This window comes from Blennius ocellaris, assembly GCF_963422515.1.
Source record: "Blennius ocellaris genome assembly, chromosome: 13".
Lineage (NCBI taxonomy): Eukaryota > Metazoa > Chordata > Actinopteri > Blenniiformes > Blenniidae > Blennius > Blennius ocellaris.
In genome coordinates, this window is record NC_137662.1 from 5,869,724 (window position 1) to 5,887,374 (window position 17,651).

The 17,651-nt window shown below is 44.0% G+C and overlaps 1 protein-coding gene across 1 annotated transcript; it reads right to left on the reverse strand.

Annotated features, from left to right (window-relative positions):
- Positions 1-2,601: 2,601 nt before the first annotated feature.
- Positions 2,602-16,831, reverse strand: rab11fip2 (RAB11 family interacting protein 2 (class I); the record flags this gene model as incomplete). The annotated part of the gene is made up of 5 exons (XM_080507840.1): positions 2,602-2,832; positions 6,487-6,550; positions 9,805-10,147; positions 12,145-12,551; positions 16,479-16,831. The coding sequence occupies 5 exons, from the start codon at positions 16,829-16,831 to the stop codon at positions 2,602-2,604; spliced, it is 1,398 nt and encodes a 465-aa protein (XP_080363966.1).
- Between the last annotated feature and the right edge of the window lie 820 nt (positions 16,832-17,651).

The following is a 17,651-nucleotide window of genomic DNA, read 5'->3' on the forward strand; positions in this document are numbered from 1 at the left end:
GTGTGCAGTTTACATGTTCTCCCTGGGTTTTCCTTGTTTAAAAATAAAACAAAAACAAGCTTTTCAGGTTGAACTGTTGACTCGAAATCGAGTGTGCACGTGATTGTAAGTGTGTGCGATTGTCTCCGTGAAGAGCTGATGATGCGTCGCAACCATGAACTGGATAAAGTGGATGAATGGATGAAAAGAAGATGAGCCCGTTTCGTCTTTGAGGTAGAGCCACGACGTCTGGAACACTTCAGTATTTGTAAAGTGGAAGGTTTCCTGGTGGCTGAATTGATCAGGGGTCGGGGGGGGGGGGCACCTCAGTATGTACGTTGTTTAGAATCAGTTTTTTTTTTAAGGTGTAAAAAAAAAAAATCTTCCTCAATGGAAGACGTAGCTGTGATGTCTTATGTGGAAGAAACTTTGTCAACCAAACTGAGAAAAAGTTCTGCGTCGGATTAAATGCTTTATTTTGTTGCGCTTTTTTTTTTTTGAGGGGGTAGGATAGTTTGTTTGAGCCAGCAGGTGGTTATTAGACAATCAACGATGAGAATATCAAACTGGCAGTATAGAAAATCACATTCTTATATCTGAAAACTAAAGATGCAAGAATCCCAATCTGCTCAGAACTAAATAGAATAAATTAAGAATTGGAAGATATTAAGCAAATCAGCTGATTTCACCCACAATTTAGCTGAAGTTAATGTAATTACAGACTTTAAGAAATGTCCAATCATTGTTTATATAACCCCAGAGCACAGAAAGCAGTCTGTCCTGTGACTTTAGATTTTTCACGTAATTCTTCAAAATCCATCGTCTGTAAAACCAAATCACACAATTCTTCAGTCATTTGCTTCGCACTTTAAAAACGACTGTCGTAGATGAAGCTTCTTTTAATTCAACATGAATATTTAAAAAAAAAAAAGTAAACCCAACCTTCAGCTCCACTTTGATATGAAATCCAACATGAGTGTGTGTGTGTGAGTGTGTAGAGGCCTGACTGAAGGATGTTGACGATTATGTATGTTTACAATAAAAAAAAAAGAAAAAAAAAAGATACCTATGATACCAGCAGCTGGCCCTGAAACCATTTAGTATTTGTTGACTAGAAAACGAGACATTATCAGAAACGGGGAGCCGCGCGCAACATGTAAACAACATGTTATTGTGACACGATTGTCAGAGACCGAAGCAACGCATCAGATGGCAAAACAGTGAAATGAGGACATTTAGCTTGTGACACGGGCTGTCAAACTGTTATATGTGACCTGAATTACATCCACTGCTTGTTTACCTTCCACAGCTTTTAACGGATCCTCATTAGCGCGCGGGGATGATCGAAGCACCGTAGATGTTAGTGATCGGCTTGCTGAGAATACTGAAACACGCTCGCTTCCTGATTAGCACATGGAACACACAGGAATACTGAGTAATCAAAACAAACAAAAAAAAAAAAAGCCATAAGGTTCTGTGGGTTTGCACAGACGGTGCAGCGTTGGCAGGGGGGGGGGGGGGCGGGTCGTCTGGATACAGTGGCGTTTTATATCATTTGTACCTTAAAGATGCAGCTTAGTAACAAACGTAAAGACAGATTGTTCAGCTCGGTACCATTACAATACAATCGTCAGCAAAAAAAAAAAAATACGGAATAGGAAAGAGATGCAGGTTGGTCTATCAGACGAGGCTTTAAAAAAACAAACAAAAAAAAAAAAACCCTCCAAAACAAACAAGTCAAAACTTTTTCCAGCAATCAAACTAGCATCAGTATGAGTTTCACTCAAACGTTGCAGTAAAATGTAAACAAGAGCACTACCAGCAGGATGTCGTGTTAAAACTGTAATTATTGCACTTAAAAGTCTGAACGTGATCACCTCCAGTGAGCGACTGGGAAGAATTAAATGATTCGTCCTCACGAATCAAATAAAAATAAAGGAATGCACATTTGTAGTTGGAGAAGAAGCTCAACTCCGTCATCTAGAGGGACCAGACACCCGCAAGATCACCCTTGAATTACTGAGTCCATCCTCAAGAGCAGAGGAACGAGAGAAAGGGAGAGGAAAGACGGGCGCTTCCTCCGTCTGACATGTACCTTACATGTGGTGGCAAGTTTAAGACTTGTTCTTCATTGTAAACACAGCAACGAGCTTCATCTTGACCGTCTTTCAGCGAACAACACAAAACTGTAAGTGGAGGATGTGGTAAACACACGTTTGGCAGGAGCGTGGAAGCTCCTCTCGAGGGAGAGGGTGGCCTCCGGACCTCCGAGGGTTTGGTAAGTGCACTGGACTCGACGTAGCTAAACACGATCCCGCTCAGAAAGACGCTTTTCGTTTGTCTCGGAGCAGCCGACGGACGACTTCCCGTCTGCGTCTCTTGAAAATGCACCGCGGCATTTTGAGCCGTCTTAAAACAGAAGCATTTGTAATGCAAACCAACGAAAATCGAGAGGGCAAAATCCTGCATGCCTGAAGCAACCGAAACATTAGAAAAACTCCATTAAAACTTCGTCTATTGAGTAAAAAAAAAAAAAAAATTCATTTGTGTATGACCCCACTTGTTCCCTGCATGATACTGATACACGAGCTATTGCTAAACCTTCATGTGGAGGTCTTCATCCTACTTCTTGGAAAGTTTACCCGCCTTCTTTTTTGGCTCATAGGGTGTCCGTAGGATGCTGGGCGTCTCCTCCATGACGCGTACCAGGAGGTCATCGATGTAGTCCTCCAGCTCCCTGATGTGGGCGTCTTTCTTCTTCACCACCTCCTTCTGCTTGACGAGCTCCTGCACGACCTCCTCGAAGGACAGGTTCTTGTAGGCCGCCGCCGCCGCGCTCGCCTGCATGGCGTCCTGGACGCGGGAAAACAAGGGGTTTAGCAGACGAGAATGACCTTTAATTAAATTGCCTGTGGAGACGAGACCAGAGATAAGTCTTCATGGACGCAAATAAAAAAACGAGACGGAGGGGAGGAGAAAAAAAAATAGAGTGGACTAATTCCGACTGTTTGGTGGAACACGACACAAACCGTCACGTGTTATCTCGTCTTCGGCGTTTCTAATAAAGGCTAATTGAGAGGTGTTTAGGACGTGACGGTTCTGCGGGGCTTCAGCACTGACATGGCGAGCGATCCTCTGGCAGATGTTACGATCCAATACTGTCAACAGCGCTTAGAACGGATCCGCCGCAGTTTAACGGCTCTAATGAGATTCAACTCTGACACAACAACGTGCTGGAAGAGTTGATCTCCACTCACTTTCTCCAAGAGGAGTGGGGATGTCGAGTAACATGCAAAGTTTAATTGAGAAAACTAGGAATACAATTAATCAAAGGTAAAAGTGATCTTTTTTTTTTTTAAAGAAATTGAGATTTGGAGTGCGGACAGCAAGCTTCCAACACTTTGCCGGGTTACATCAGCTCTTCTTTTAAGAAGCTGAATGGAACTCTCCCCACAGGCTGACAGGTCCGGGCTGCAGGCCCTCAGAGTCTGTTCCTGTTGTTATGGATGTAGTGTGTGCTTTAGCTTAGCTCGCTCCCCCGATTCACGGCCCGCTTTTCCGTTTGAAGGTTGCATTTGAAGACCAGAGAGCCATTCGCAGCGTGACGGGGCTGCCCCCGACCGGACTCCCAACTTCAAATGCGGTACACAACACTGTCCCAAGTAAACAAAAGGATCCGACGGGTAGACGAGTCATAGCGCTGAGTGGACTTAACAACTCGTGTGCTTACGCAACACTTTCTGAACGTCTTCACTTCCAGACCAAGTGATTCTCCGCCGGGGAGCTCCGGCACCCGTCAGCCTGATTTGAACAGCTTTTAAGTCTTAAATTTTTTTGGGGATTATCCTGCATTTCATTGACACGTCACAAAACAAGTCAGTTTTAGCATTTACATAAAATTGTATTATTTACTAAAAAAAACAAAAAACGAAAAAAGCTCTGTACCAATTCACGGGTTGCATCGACCAGAGAGTCATTCACTGCATGAGATGAGATAATAGTTCTAATAAAAAAATTCTAAATATCTGGACTATACACAAAAGTAAGCTCGCAAAGTACCACCATTAACAAACACTCGGTTGCTAGGTAACCACCCGAAAACCTCAGCCTCACCCTAAACGTGCCGATTTATTGTCCCGCCTCTCTTGGAGGGCCGCGGAGTCTGAAGTGAGACGACGTGACGGTCCGACTGAAACGGAACCTTCCATGAACCCCGGACGTCCCACAGGTGGCAGCATATCTCGCTCAGAAGCTGGTTTGTGTCGTTCAGCTCTGATCGGGCCTTCAGGCGTCCACGACACTCAAGTCACATGCAATAGCGCACGCGTGCCAGTTTTTTTTTTTGTAAACGGGCGTTGGTAACTGGGTTTTCTCAGCTCACAGCATGAAGGTCCAGTATGCCCCGTGTTGATTCTCTGCAAGTTCCATTAACCCTGCTTTAAATTGTCCATGGATGTGACTCTGTCTCAGCGGGTGATTGGCGGATGCTGACTGAACATTAGGAAGATGATCAACGGCATCAACATCCACTGTTAAAACACAACTGGTCGGTTTCAACACTGACCGTACTTCCTCTTTGCCGTTTCATGAGCTATCAAGCTCAGATGATTCGCACCACATTGTGTTCTAAACATTCTACAGTGTCCCCATCTTCCTGGATTTAGGGTTCTAATTGTCGAGCCTTCAGATTAAAATTCAATCCCGCCTGCCAGTGCTCTGCAATAAAGATTCCCTTTAAAAACCTCGGTAGTTGTCCTGGAGGGAGAAATGCCAGGCTGCATATTTCTACAATTAAAGGTCAAGCTAATAAATACCAAAATAAGGATGCAACCCAAGCCCAGCTTTGCTCTTTGAGGACAATCTGTTTGGACGGAGCAGCGTGGTACGGTATGTGCAGATCATATTGCGCGGGTACGAGAGGAGCTGTAATCGTTTTTAATGAGGGACCACTTTATCGCTTCAGTGCTGGGCATCCTCCCCCGAACGGATAGAGCGGCAAAGCCTTCACCCTGTTGAAAATACCACACTTATCAGCTTCCACTCCCATGCACCATTCAAGCCTCGACTGCTGGCTAAAGACAATGCGGAAAAGACCTGAAGCAGGACTGCTTACCAGGTATCTTATCGCTTCCAACAGCATCGAGGCTACTGCAGGGCGACACACACCAAAATGAAATATTTGCCACAGAGATTAAATGTCCAGTGTGAGGAGGGCTTTTTTTTTTTTTCTTCTTCTTCTTCCCCGAGAACAGAGCTCAGTAACCTATTCCTTACACACAAACAGGCAGACGCACACACAGACGGGAGGGAAAAAAAGGCATCTTACTGAAAGATACTGCACTTAAGCCATCTGAGAGAGAGAAGACGAGAACAGACAGCCGTATGGAAGTGGATGTTGGTTCCATATACAAGTGAATGTACGTGCACAGGACTGCTTCGCCTCCTCTTTACACACACAGCCTCTCGCTCACACGCACGCACACACACACACACAGCAGAATAATCAGGAGCTTTAGTGGCTGGTGACAAAGGCCTGGAAATGACCATGAACTGGCAAAGTAATGATGACCATTTTTCTGCGATCAGTAGTGAGGAGAAGATAAGGCGCACACTTGGCATTCTCCAGTTGTGTCATTACAGTTTCTAATGAGCTCAGCTTTGAGAATCTAAAAGCTCAGTCCTTTGAAATCTCCCACTGCACCCCCCCCCCCCCCCCACCCCCCCCACCTCCTCCTCCCCCCCGCGTGTGGTTAATTAGGGCCTTGAAGCGGAGGAAATGGGAGCTGCCATTTCTGCGAGGCACGGCAGCGTGCACGGGGGCACATGTGTGGATACCGACAGCCCTCAACACCCACAAAGAAAGGTGAGGAAAGCTATTATCAGCATTCTCTTTCTCATTTAGGAGTCACTTTAGCCACACGGCGCCTGCCGCTTCCCTCAAACATACTTTTTGGCCGTGCAACACCATGCTTTTTTTTGTGTTTTATTTGAAAAAGGGGAGAAAAAAATAAATAAAACCACAAATTAGAAAAAAAAAACAGTTCTAACAGCAAATACAAATTGCATAATAGTCATTAAAATGGAGAAAAAGAAAAATATATCTGCCTTTTTTTTTTTTTTTTTGATAAACACCACAAAACAAAACAAAAGAAAAATGCAATTACAGAATCAGTGCATTGCAACCAACCACAGTCACCTTACGGCCCGAAATTTCACACCACTCGAAATTATGATCGGATCAGACATGATGACCGATGTGTGCAGCTGCTAATTAGTTGAATGGCACATCTGATTTTTTCACAGGCCTCTCGGATCAGTGTCACCAGCTGCCGTGTCGGACTGGACGTAAGAGTCCTCAATTAAAAATCGGCACGATTGTATACATGAAGCACTGACACGGATTCAATAGTTGGGGTCACTTGCACCTATTTTTTTTTGAAAGATTTCAGTCATTATCAGGAGAAACTGACAACCTGCAACAATATCACCTGGCAAACGATTTCTTACATTTTTCTTGTCCTTCTTCTTCTGGCCCAAGGTGCTGATGTCAAATCCAGTCTGCTTTTTATCACTGTTGAAAGGAATCAAATTAAAAGTCAGGAATGACAGGAAAGCACGGCGCGTGTTTTTTTCTTTCTTTCTCTGCTGTGATCATCAAGCATTGTAGTCGTACAGAGGTTCTGACACGCATACCTCCCACTGCTAATACGGCAAATCTGGAGAGGAGGGCGAGAAGAATACAGCGAGTGGGAGAAGAATTAATGTGGCAGCAACGACCAGAGGTGGAAAACGCTCCTACGTCGATCACAAGTGGAAATACTGTTCTGACACAGTCCATAAGAAGTGGACCTCTGAAACGCGTTTTAAGTCGACGTGTGTGTTCTTCCACCTCGAAACCTCCAGCTCTAGTGAATCAGGCCATGAGGGGAAACGTGTTGCTGCTCTGAATCGGCTCCACAGTGTTATTCTGTTCTCTCTCAACGTGTGGCTCCCGGTTCTTCTCGTGAGAAACAAGCACCGTTTGGTCAGGCCCAGGAGTTAATCTGTCTGGAGCCACAACACATGTGAATTAACCGAGGACGCATGAAGTGTCACGGGTACAATTTAGATATATTTCATGACATTTTTAACTTTTTGTGGCCATTTTAGAGATTTTCCCTGCTTTATTTCTCATGGACTTTAGGCATTTAGCGACTTGTTAAAGCAGCTGGAGCAGCTTTTTTTTACTCAATCTTTTTTTTTTTTCCATTTAATAATCACTTTTTTTTTTTTTCCCCCTTTACTTTCTTTTTCTACCTGAAAAAATAAAATGTTAAAAAGCCACACTAGCAATTTCAATCATTTCTTTCTTGTATAACGTTCTCGAGTAGCTTCACCTACTTTTGTCCATTTTTAGTAAACCCATCTATTCTTGCTGTTTGACCTTATTAAGCTCTTTTTAGCCTGGGAATGAGGAGGGGTTTTTTTTGGGTGTGGAATGCAAATTAAACCAAAATAGTTACAGAGAAATAATATCCTGAAAGGTTCAGGTTGCCGCTGCAGAACAGCTGAAGAGCCACACGTGGCTCCAGAGCTGCAGGTTGCAGACGCCTGGTCACACCCCTCTCTGGTCAGTTTTGCCAAGTCGTGTCTTACTATGAGTTTCTGTGGTCCGAATGCTAAATATCTTATCTGTGATTTGAATACAAATCTGTATATCATCTGGAAGAAACACAAATAAAGAGAAGATCCAAGGAGGAACTGTTGTGCAGGGACACATCAATAAATCTAGGTATTCTAACAGTATTTGTTCTGCGCTACCACCTCTGGCGTTGACAAATAACACACATGGAAGCGCCGCTTTGCACTCGTGAGCCACATTACAAATGACCAGTGAGCCCGTGGATGACAAAAGCAGCAGTAAAGATGATGGACTGGAGCCTGAGTGAGATAAGTGTTTAATTGGGTGGTCTATCTCTGCAGAGGATCTCATTACTATAGCTCAGAGGGCTCCGTTATCAAGCCCAGGCACTCTAAAGAGCCACTAATGACACCTTCCAGTCTGATAAACCACAACTTAGCCACGGCGCTCGCCAACTCCTCGTGCAACACAGGAAATGGAGGCTACCGGCTTGGAGGAAACGCTGGAACAACAATACAACAGAACGAGTGGAAGAGAAGAGGCGCGGGACCTTCATGGAGAAGATTTAAATCAACGGCGGACTTAAAGTGTTATGAGGAGGTTGTAACAAATGTACGTCTCTTCGGGTAGAAAGATCCTGTTTTTGGAGCTTTAAAGATGACTTGTTGAATATGACGGAAAAATCTACGCTGAACACACGCTTGGCCACGTGGATTTAGGATAAATAGAATGTATAGAAAAAAACAGACGTCTCAGTGGAAACTATTAGGGAAGTTAGTCATTCTTTGTCACACATCAAATTCCAGAAATGAAGTCTGAAATCCTCCTCTGACACTTGAAATACTCAATCAAATCAAAAGTAACTGCAGTTTGTCATCAAACTTTACATTTCACCTGTGAGAAGAAAAGAAAGAAAACAGAAGAAAGGCCACCTTTAATATCACGTATTATGAAATGTGTATTAAAAATACCCAGAATAGTCAACATGAGCAATAGTTGTAGATTTCTGAGAGATAAATGAGAAATCGATGGGGAGTGTAAATGTTTCAGTCCTTGTAGTTAAGGATTGATCTTCTCATATTGGTCGAGCTATTTATTAATATTAATAGACGGAGAGGTTTGGTTATGTAATGTTTTTAAAGTTATACAATGAAAAGGACGAGTGTATTGTAGACAAAACAACCTGACAGAAAACGTGGTTATTTGGTAAGAATGTATTGTTTAAAAAAAATGTTAATCACTCTTAAATATGTTTATTTAACCAAAATTCTTCTTCTAATACTTGATTAATTCATTTAGGTCCGAGGTCTGCAGCCTGTGGCTCTTCAGCCACTCTGCAGTGGCTCCCTGACACTTTCAGGAACATTCTACCAAAAATATTTTTGCCTTTGCATTTTTATTTTGTGTATATACACTGTGTATAGTGTAGAAACATCTCTTTATGTCATGATTAAGACAATGAGATTGATTTTTACACATTTTCTAAATATTAAAATAATACTCTATAACTGACTTTTTGTGTTAATCATAAATTTAAATACAGTCTGGATGGATTAAAAGTTGGTATTTACATATGATTTAATTTGTCCGGCTAGGTTTGTGTGATGGCCGTTTTCAAATTCACTCAAAAAATATTGTTGCTGCTTTAAACTATTAGTAACCACATTGGCTGGTAAACAAGAAACAAATGTGATTATTTGAAGAGATGAAGAAAGCAGTTTACAAAATATGGGCTGGTTTTTCAGAATGCCACATTCTGAAAAACCCTATTTGGTTAGTCTGCATTGGCTCTATGAATCCCTCTGAAAATAATCTGGAGATTGTCATCATTTTATCTTTTTTGAAAATATTATTTGCTTCGCTGGCTTATTTTCAAAAAGACACTTTGCTAAAATGGTTAAAAAAAACCAAGAGAAACTGCTAAAATAGCTAAAAACCAGGGAAAAAATTGCCAAAATGCTGGCAGGAATGGAGCAAAAACAGTTAAAATGTTAAATATGGCTAGAAAAGAATGGTCAGAAGTCAAAATGGCTCAAACAATCTAACTGACTGAATCAGATTCCAAAACGTAGTCATGAAACATGGTGAATGTGCGCTTGACAAAACGACATAAACAGCTGTTGAAGCTGTGTGCTCTCTTGTGATTAAATGTACTTGTTTTATTTGCCCCAGAAGAAAGTTCTTTGCTGGACAGTGAAGAGTACCTGGCTTTGTAGGCGGAGCTGAAGGGGTTCGTGTTTGCCGGGGAGTCGCCACTGAAGGGGTTGGGGGAGCGCAGGTCTCCGGAGCTGCCCGACCGCGCCCCGCTGCCGGCCTTGCGGCCGTCCTTCTTCCCCGTCACGCGCTCCAGGAGGCTGACCTTCTCCTTCTTCTCCTTCCGGAGGTCCCACAGCTGCCCGTGCTGCTCCCCCTCGAACGGGTTGCGGTTGCGTGGGAGCGTGGCGTACTTCTGTGGCAGGCCGTCGGCGATATCAGTGAAAGGGTCACCGTGTGCTTCGCCGTCCTGGCAGCCTGGCACCTCGCTCTGGGAACGCCGGTGAGGGCCACCTGGACTTCCCAGGTCGGGGGGGGGGGGGGGGGGGGAGAAAACACCAGATTACACCAACTTGTGATGACACAGTTATGAGAAGCACGACAAACTTTTTGTGAGAAGGATTGACTGCGTTTCTTTGGTTTTCATTCCTTTCGGCGGACTATCGGTGGCACGGCGGAGGATTTTAATAAGCCGGGTGTCAATCTCTGCAGTGATTCTATTAAACCGGGAACACAGGAGACTCATTAGCGCTTTGATAAACATGCAGGAATCAGTGCAGTGGGTTCCCAAGCTGTCTTCACATGTCACCGGCTGCAGTTTGAGGCTGCTGCATCTATTTTCTCTTTCGCCATCCGGTATGGAGGTAAAATCATCACAAAAAAAAAAAAAAAAAAGGTCCGTCAGAAAATAATTCCTACACTTATTGGCTCATTTGTTGTCTACTAGCTGATGAGATGATTTTTTTTTTTTCTATACAGATCAGACTTTGATTGGGTGTTCCTGTGAGCCGAATGAACGTCAGTGAAAATCTCCATGCACAGTTGAACAGAATGGCGGTGACTGAGGGTCCATCAGGTGAAATTTGAAAGTGTGTCATATGTTCACAGTCACTCCAGGATTCGGCTCGGCGTCGTATTTTGTGGCTGATCTGATTGTGATTCAAAGTCATGGCGGCGCCTGAACTCTGGGTTTTGTCGATCGCTCGGTAGAACCGTCCCTCTCGGTCTTACCCTTCGCTCTTTCTCAGCTGCTACACGAAGGCGCGGGAAGCAACAACCTGGGGACTTTAGGCCAATTCAGCAAAATGGAAATGGAAAAACACAAAACATTTGTTCACGTGTCAACAATGGTATGCGTGTTCTCCCTGTGCGAGTGGGTTTTCTCCAGGCGCTAGATAGCATGGATGAATACTTGAATACGGACGCTGGACAAGTTGGAGGTTTTCATGCAGGTTAACAGACAGAAATGAATAGAGATCTGATGATAAAATGGCCCATAGTTTAATTACATTTTAATTTCTCATTTGATCAAGGTTTGTATATAAAGGTGACTTTTCCAGCTCCGTGACTTTTGTCGACCTCTACTGATGGCCTCTGGAAACTGCACGAGGGCCCCATGTGATCACTGCACCAGTCACAGTGCAAAACCCTATGATTCCAGGCCTGTCCTGTGATTTTAATGGTCAACAATCAAACTTTTCAATCTGATCTGGTACCAATGCTCATTCCTGGAAGGTAAAATAAAGTGACGACTCAGCATTCGTCAGTGATTACACTTGGTAAAGGAACTGTATCAGTTTCGCCTAGACATCAGCTGGACAATGTTAAAAGTAAAGTGCTACTGGAGGAGGAGGACGAGTCTCACCGACCGTTTTTTTTTTTTAACGTTCTTGTTAAAGACGTGAGGATTCATATGCAATATGACCGAGGCCAACTTTTCAAGTGAAAACATATGGTTTTTGCACTTTCGTTTACGTGACGGTGTTCTGAAAACGATGTCCGTTTACACGGCAACAGCAGAAAACGCTGACTTTTTTATATGTATGGCCACTAGTGGGTGCTGTTGTCTGTTTCTGTCATGAAGCCACTCGCACGCGTGAGTAGAGAACAACACGCTATAAACATTAACAATGGGAGCACACAGACATTCGTATGGACATACAATTAAGTTCTGGTCTGGGAGTCATGGAACTCTGGAGGCCGCCATGTTTTTTTTTTTTTTTTTTTTTTTAATTGTCCACACATGTGCAGAAGGACCATTTGACCACGGCTGTGGTCGGAATGCACAGCGGCAGCGTTTCTGCCGTTAAGGCGACTGCGGCCGAGCAATTTCAGAAAGTTCCACCCTTGAAGCGTTTTCCAAAAACTTGCATTCTCAGTGACCCCCCCCACCCCCCCCGAGCACCGTTTGCCAGTTGTCACTTGAACTCATTGCCCTGTAAACGGGCCCTAAAAGGGGTTTCTCCTTTTCCTCCTCAACAAATCAACCCAAACGAAGCGTCGCTGCTCACCGCTCTCGTCGATGGAGTTCATGGAGTCCAGCTTTGGGCGGAAGTGGGTGCCGATGAGGTCGGACATGGAGTGGGCTGCAGACAGTTTGTGGGCCCCGGGCAGCAGCGACCTCTTGACCTTCGCCTCGGGCTGCGACTGTTGTTCCGGGGCGACGGGGCGACCGCCGGGCTCGGGGTCGCACGCGGCGGACCGCGGCAAGATGGCGGACGACGCGTCGCTGAAGCCGGCGTCGTTCTTGCGACCCTTCATCTTGTCCTTGAGCTTGGAGAACGGCGAGCGCGGCTTCTCCTTCATGGAGAGGTCGAACATGCTGGCCGTCATGTTGTTCCTCATGAACTGGACGCCCACTTGGATGCGACCTCGTTCTTTCCTCTTCTTCCCCGGCTTCGACTCCAAGGAATACCAGCTGAAATGAGAGCGCGGGGAGCTTAGGCTGAGTACATTCAGCGAGACAATTTATATAAAAAGAGCAGGATTTATTTTTAAAAAAAAGAAAGAAAGAAAAAAAATCCCCAAAGTTGATTACTGGTAATTCTACCTAATTCACCAAGACAGGTATACAAAGTCAGAATGTGGTAAAAAGTCTTTACACAATCAAACAATACGACAAATGGAAAAGAAAAAGAAAATATATAGCCCACATTCATTTCTAATGTGCTCTACCTACTTCTTTATGGACGCCAGTGAAAAGGCTAATTTGAGCACAGACTAATCCAAAAGCTGCACACAAACGCCGAGGCTTAAATCGTTTGAACTTTTTTTTGACACAAGTGAGAACACAATTTATCATTCAGAGGATAAACATTATTCTTTGCAAACTGAACATAAGAAATAGCCCGCCGCCGAATAATACAGACCATTTCGGCTCTGTGTTCGGGCTCCTATTTGTTTAACCTCTCCGCTTTTTCAACTGGAAGTAATGGGATTTATGCCTTCGCTCTGAGCGAAAGAAAGTGGCATTTGCACAAATCTGGCCTTTGTTCAGAAATGCAACGACAAGCAATTGGGAAACTGCAGCGCCACATCGCTGGGCGACACAACAGTCTATACATGCTAATGAGACATATCCTCTGTGTTGCGAGGCTTGTGACCGTGTCCATTAGAGGAGGCTGCACAGGGATGAAATGCTTGTTTGTCTGCATTTTCTGTGTAAATTTGCTACAGTAATATGAAAATAAGTCGAGGTGTCTTTTAAATTCGGGCCTTCATACGCCACCTTCATCACGGCGCAGGGAGTAGAATCCATTAGTTAATCTTACACTGGCTCCTAATGGAGAACCTTTCAACTGGAAACACATTTGCATTTATTTTAGCACAATTACTGATACTTACGCCTGGATTTCAATGAAGATTTGCAGTATTCCTCAAAGTCCAGCATGGAATTTCAATTCCCAGTTTAGTGGGGGGGGTTTCTATTGACTTTCAACAAATCACAGCTGTTTCAGTGTTTTTCTAAACCGTCCTGCTCGTGGCCCGGGAGCCCGGCCATGAAGGGCTTCAGCCGGGTCCAATTCTCAGGCCGTGCGCCGCCGCGCTGGTCAGCAGCCGCCGCCGTGAGGCTGAGGCTGCACCTCACGTGTGTGTGTGCGTGTGCGCGTGTGTGTGTGTCAAGGCCAAGATAAACCTCCCCTGTGCTTGGAACCACAATACTCCCACCCGGGCCCGGACCGCTGGGAAACTCCTCACAATCAACAAACACAGGTGCGCGATAATTACGGGCCGCCCGCTCGGATATCAAGACGGGCTTCCCTCCCCAATATGTCAGCTCAAATACACCGCGGACGGACCCACCGTGGACTGCGGCGTATTTGACCATTGTCAAACTTGGCCGAGGCGCCGCGTCCGGGCCGACGCGCAACTCCCAACATATCCGTCACAGAACCTGAAGGTGCATTTCACTCAGGCACCTAAATAAATACAACCCATCCACACTGATTGTAACGTATTGTGATTCTCCCAAATGATGGGCTCAGAGGAAGTGTGCTAATGTCTTTCCACGCTGCCAGCTAATTAACACCAGGGCCAATTTGCTTATGCGCTTCCTGTTTTCCTGAGGTAGGGGTCACATGTGTGGCTTGTAAGGAGCCGTCTAAAATTAGCCGACTGTACGACGAGCTCTTAACCACCATGATGGTCCAACGCAGTAGTTTTATGTGACATTTAGGGCTGGTGCTCATGGCAGCGTCACAGGAAATGTAGGGCTGAAGCACCTAACCCATTTGATGGATTATTAAAATAGTTTTCAGCTAATTTAGTCGTTGTTTAGTTGGTTAATAACTTTTTTTTTTCGATCGTAAAAGGCCTGTTGTTCTTTGATGAGACATCAGTTTATATTTGTGTCCAATAGTCCCTCATTAAGCTCATTGTGTTTCTTTTGAGCTCCTTTTTGCCCAAATTACTTAAATACAATTCTGTAAAATTCAAAAAGACTTTTGTTTCCGTCATGAAAATATGTTCTTGATAACTTACGTATGTAAGATCAGACAACATGATGGATTTTTATGACGTACATTATTTCACAGGAACTTCCCTCGGGAGGCTGAGACTTATTGGAGGAGCAAGTCGGTGAAGCGCTGCGAAACAATGCCGGTTTACCTTTTTTGTTTTACAGAGAACAAATGTGTTCCGCTCTGCTCTCAACATCTCGTACACACATCCGTTCTGCCTCGGGGGTTGTACAAACAGCTGCGTGTGCACATAGCTCTTAATCTCTGCAGCTAAATTAGGACTCTCTACTTTTTGAGAGCGACACCATTTCGAGAAAATGTATAGAGCCAAAAAACAGTGACGGGCGTTTTTACTGATGCACGAGAGCCGCGACAAAGAACGAAGCTTTCAACACGTCCCTCGTACATACCGGGAGATTTTTATGGACGTTTACCAAAACCAGCCCCTTCAGGGATTTTGTCCTGATAACAGTTTTTCACACTTCCAAGAAATTAACTGCACTAATGGCGCAATCGCACCACAGCTCATTTTAGTCTAATCAGACTTGCCAAGTGTGAACGCCTGGTCTCCTACGTTGTTTGGGAGGGGACCCAACCCAAAACATATTCCATTCACACCTTTTCACAAAAAACTGTCTGTTTACTTGTGAGTAAGAAGACATGTTTGGCCAGCTCCACCAGTTTCTATCAGGCCAACTGCTGCTCACCATGTCAGTGAGTAAGCTGAAAGTAATCTCTCAGTAATGCAGAGCAATTCATCGCTGAATCTCACAATAGAGGGCTGGCAAGACAGGGAAGAAAAAAAAAAAAAAATCCAAGTTCCACCAACAAGCAGTCACAAAGTCTGACAGTCGTATTGGATAGTTGAAAGCAGACAGACGTCTGTTAGACCGGTTCACCTCCTGCTCTTCAAACCATTTCAATAGCGCTTTCTAAATGAAGACAGCTCCGCCTCGTTAAAAACACATTTCTAAAACAAGTGCATGCGGAGAATAAAAGAACAACTTATGGTCATTTAAAAATCCTAGGGTGTGAAGAAGTTAGGTCACGAACTTAATTGAGGCCAGCGTGCAGAATACGACACGTGAAGCACCGACAGATTGCTGCAGCCTAATATGGCAATAACATGTGTGGCGAATGTGACAAATAACAACTGATTTAGCTCAAGCTGTAATCCACTTATGTCTGGAATAGTTCTGCAAATATTTTCCACTTCCTCTCAAAGGCCCGGTCCTCCCACAACAAGATGCCGCATGGAAACAAACGCAGATTCTCTCATATGATTTGAAAATTGAATTTGATTGAGTCACATTCAACAAGAACAGGACAAAACGTGATTAATAAAAAAACTGGGTAACACACAGGAGAAACATCTCTATGAAAAATATCCTAAAACCTATGAATAATATTAATAATTTTTTTTTTTACATGAAATATTTCAAACCTCTTGAAACAAAATTGAAAAAAATTATTTCCTTCTCTATCGTCTGCATTTTTTCCCGAATAATAAAGTTAAATAGTTCAGAGAGGGCATGTAATATAATGCATTTTAACAAGATACCTTTTGGCAGAACATGGAAACTCGTTGCATAGTTCCCCGCTGGGATCACTAATGTATTTCTATTCTGTTCTATTTTTTTTCAATATTATTTTTCAATAACTGATGGGAGATGTGGTAGGATTTAATACGTTTGACATTCCTCCCATTTACTGTCAGTGAATTCAGTACATTTTATGTGTAATGATCCTTTTAAACTTTATATTTGACAGCGTACATTTATTTCATTTCAACCTATCGCAGCAGAGAGGTGAACCAATATGTGGGGCAACTCAATTTTAGATCAGTGGCTTATTCGGGCACACGACTCACAGGATATCACACTTACTCGGTTTTCTTTCGTTCTTTGTTATCAAAAATGACATTGAGGTTGATGCACTTCTGGCCCAGGAACTTGTCCATCCCGACTAAGGAGCGATGCATCACTATGAAGCACAGTTCATACACTTCTGGGTTGCCCTCCAACAGTAGGCCGGGCAGCTCAAAGGAGGCTTCTTCTCTCCAGACGGGGCTGAGGGTCTTCTCTGCCACCGACGTCGAGTACTTCTCCTTGCCCAGCTGGATGATGGTGTAGGCATCGTTGGTGCCATTCTTCCCCTTGGGCTGCAAACCGCTCGCTTGAAGAACAGTGGCTTGGACATGGGTTGGAAACCACTTTTGAGACTGCTCGCCCAGCGACATCGTCAATGCTGCCGATTTAACTGAAATCCATTCAAAGTCAATTGAAAATATGATTTAGGTCACCGCTTACTTTAGCGTATGCAGTGTGCAAAAAAGGATCATGATTCACTACAGCCCGCTATCTGTACAGTGTAGGCCACGGCTGCGGTGATCGTTGGGAGCAATGACAAGTCGGACAAACTGAGCAAGCCTCATCTTCTGTCAAAAAATGTCCAAGCCACTGGTGAGTCATCTGCAGGGAGACAGAAAAGACACAGCGGAGCATCAGGACCTTTCCCAGAAGCCAAACATGACTCATGTGACTGCATGCGGTGCGTTAATAAAGAGACAGGTCTGAGAGCAACTTGCACCAGCATGTGATTTCTGAGTAATTAGATAAGACAAAGACTACAAACAAAAAATAGATTCAGCCAGATGCCGACTTTGTGCAGCGCATTTAAATAAATCTGCTTAAGAAAGACTGACTGTGATGAAGAGATTTCGTGACACATTTTAGGGGTTGGTCATTTGTCACTGAATTAGTGAGTCAGTTGGTGGGATGATGGGCCAAGGCGATTGTTTCACGATTTATTTTCAAATGTATTCCAACTCTATGAAAAGCCTCTGACTAAGAACACAAACGGTGCCAATATATAACTGAAATGAGCATGTCTTGTGTCAAAATGTCTTTAAATGACTCATCCTGCAGCCTGTCTCTTTCAGAGAAGAGCTCATGCAACGTGAATCACATTGGGCTGCAGTTTTCCCTTTAAAATAGCATCTTTAAACAAGTTCCCCACAAAGACACGCTCTGGAATAATCCCCTGGCGTCTCGTAGCGC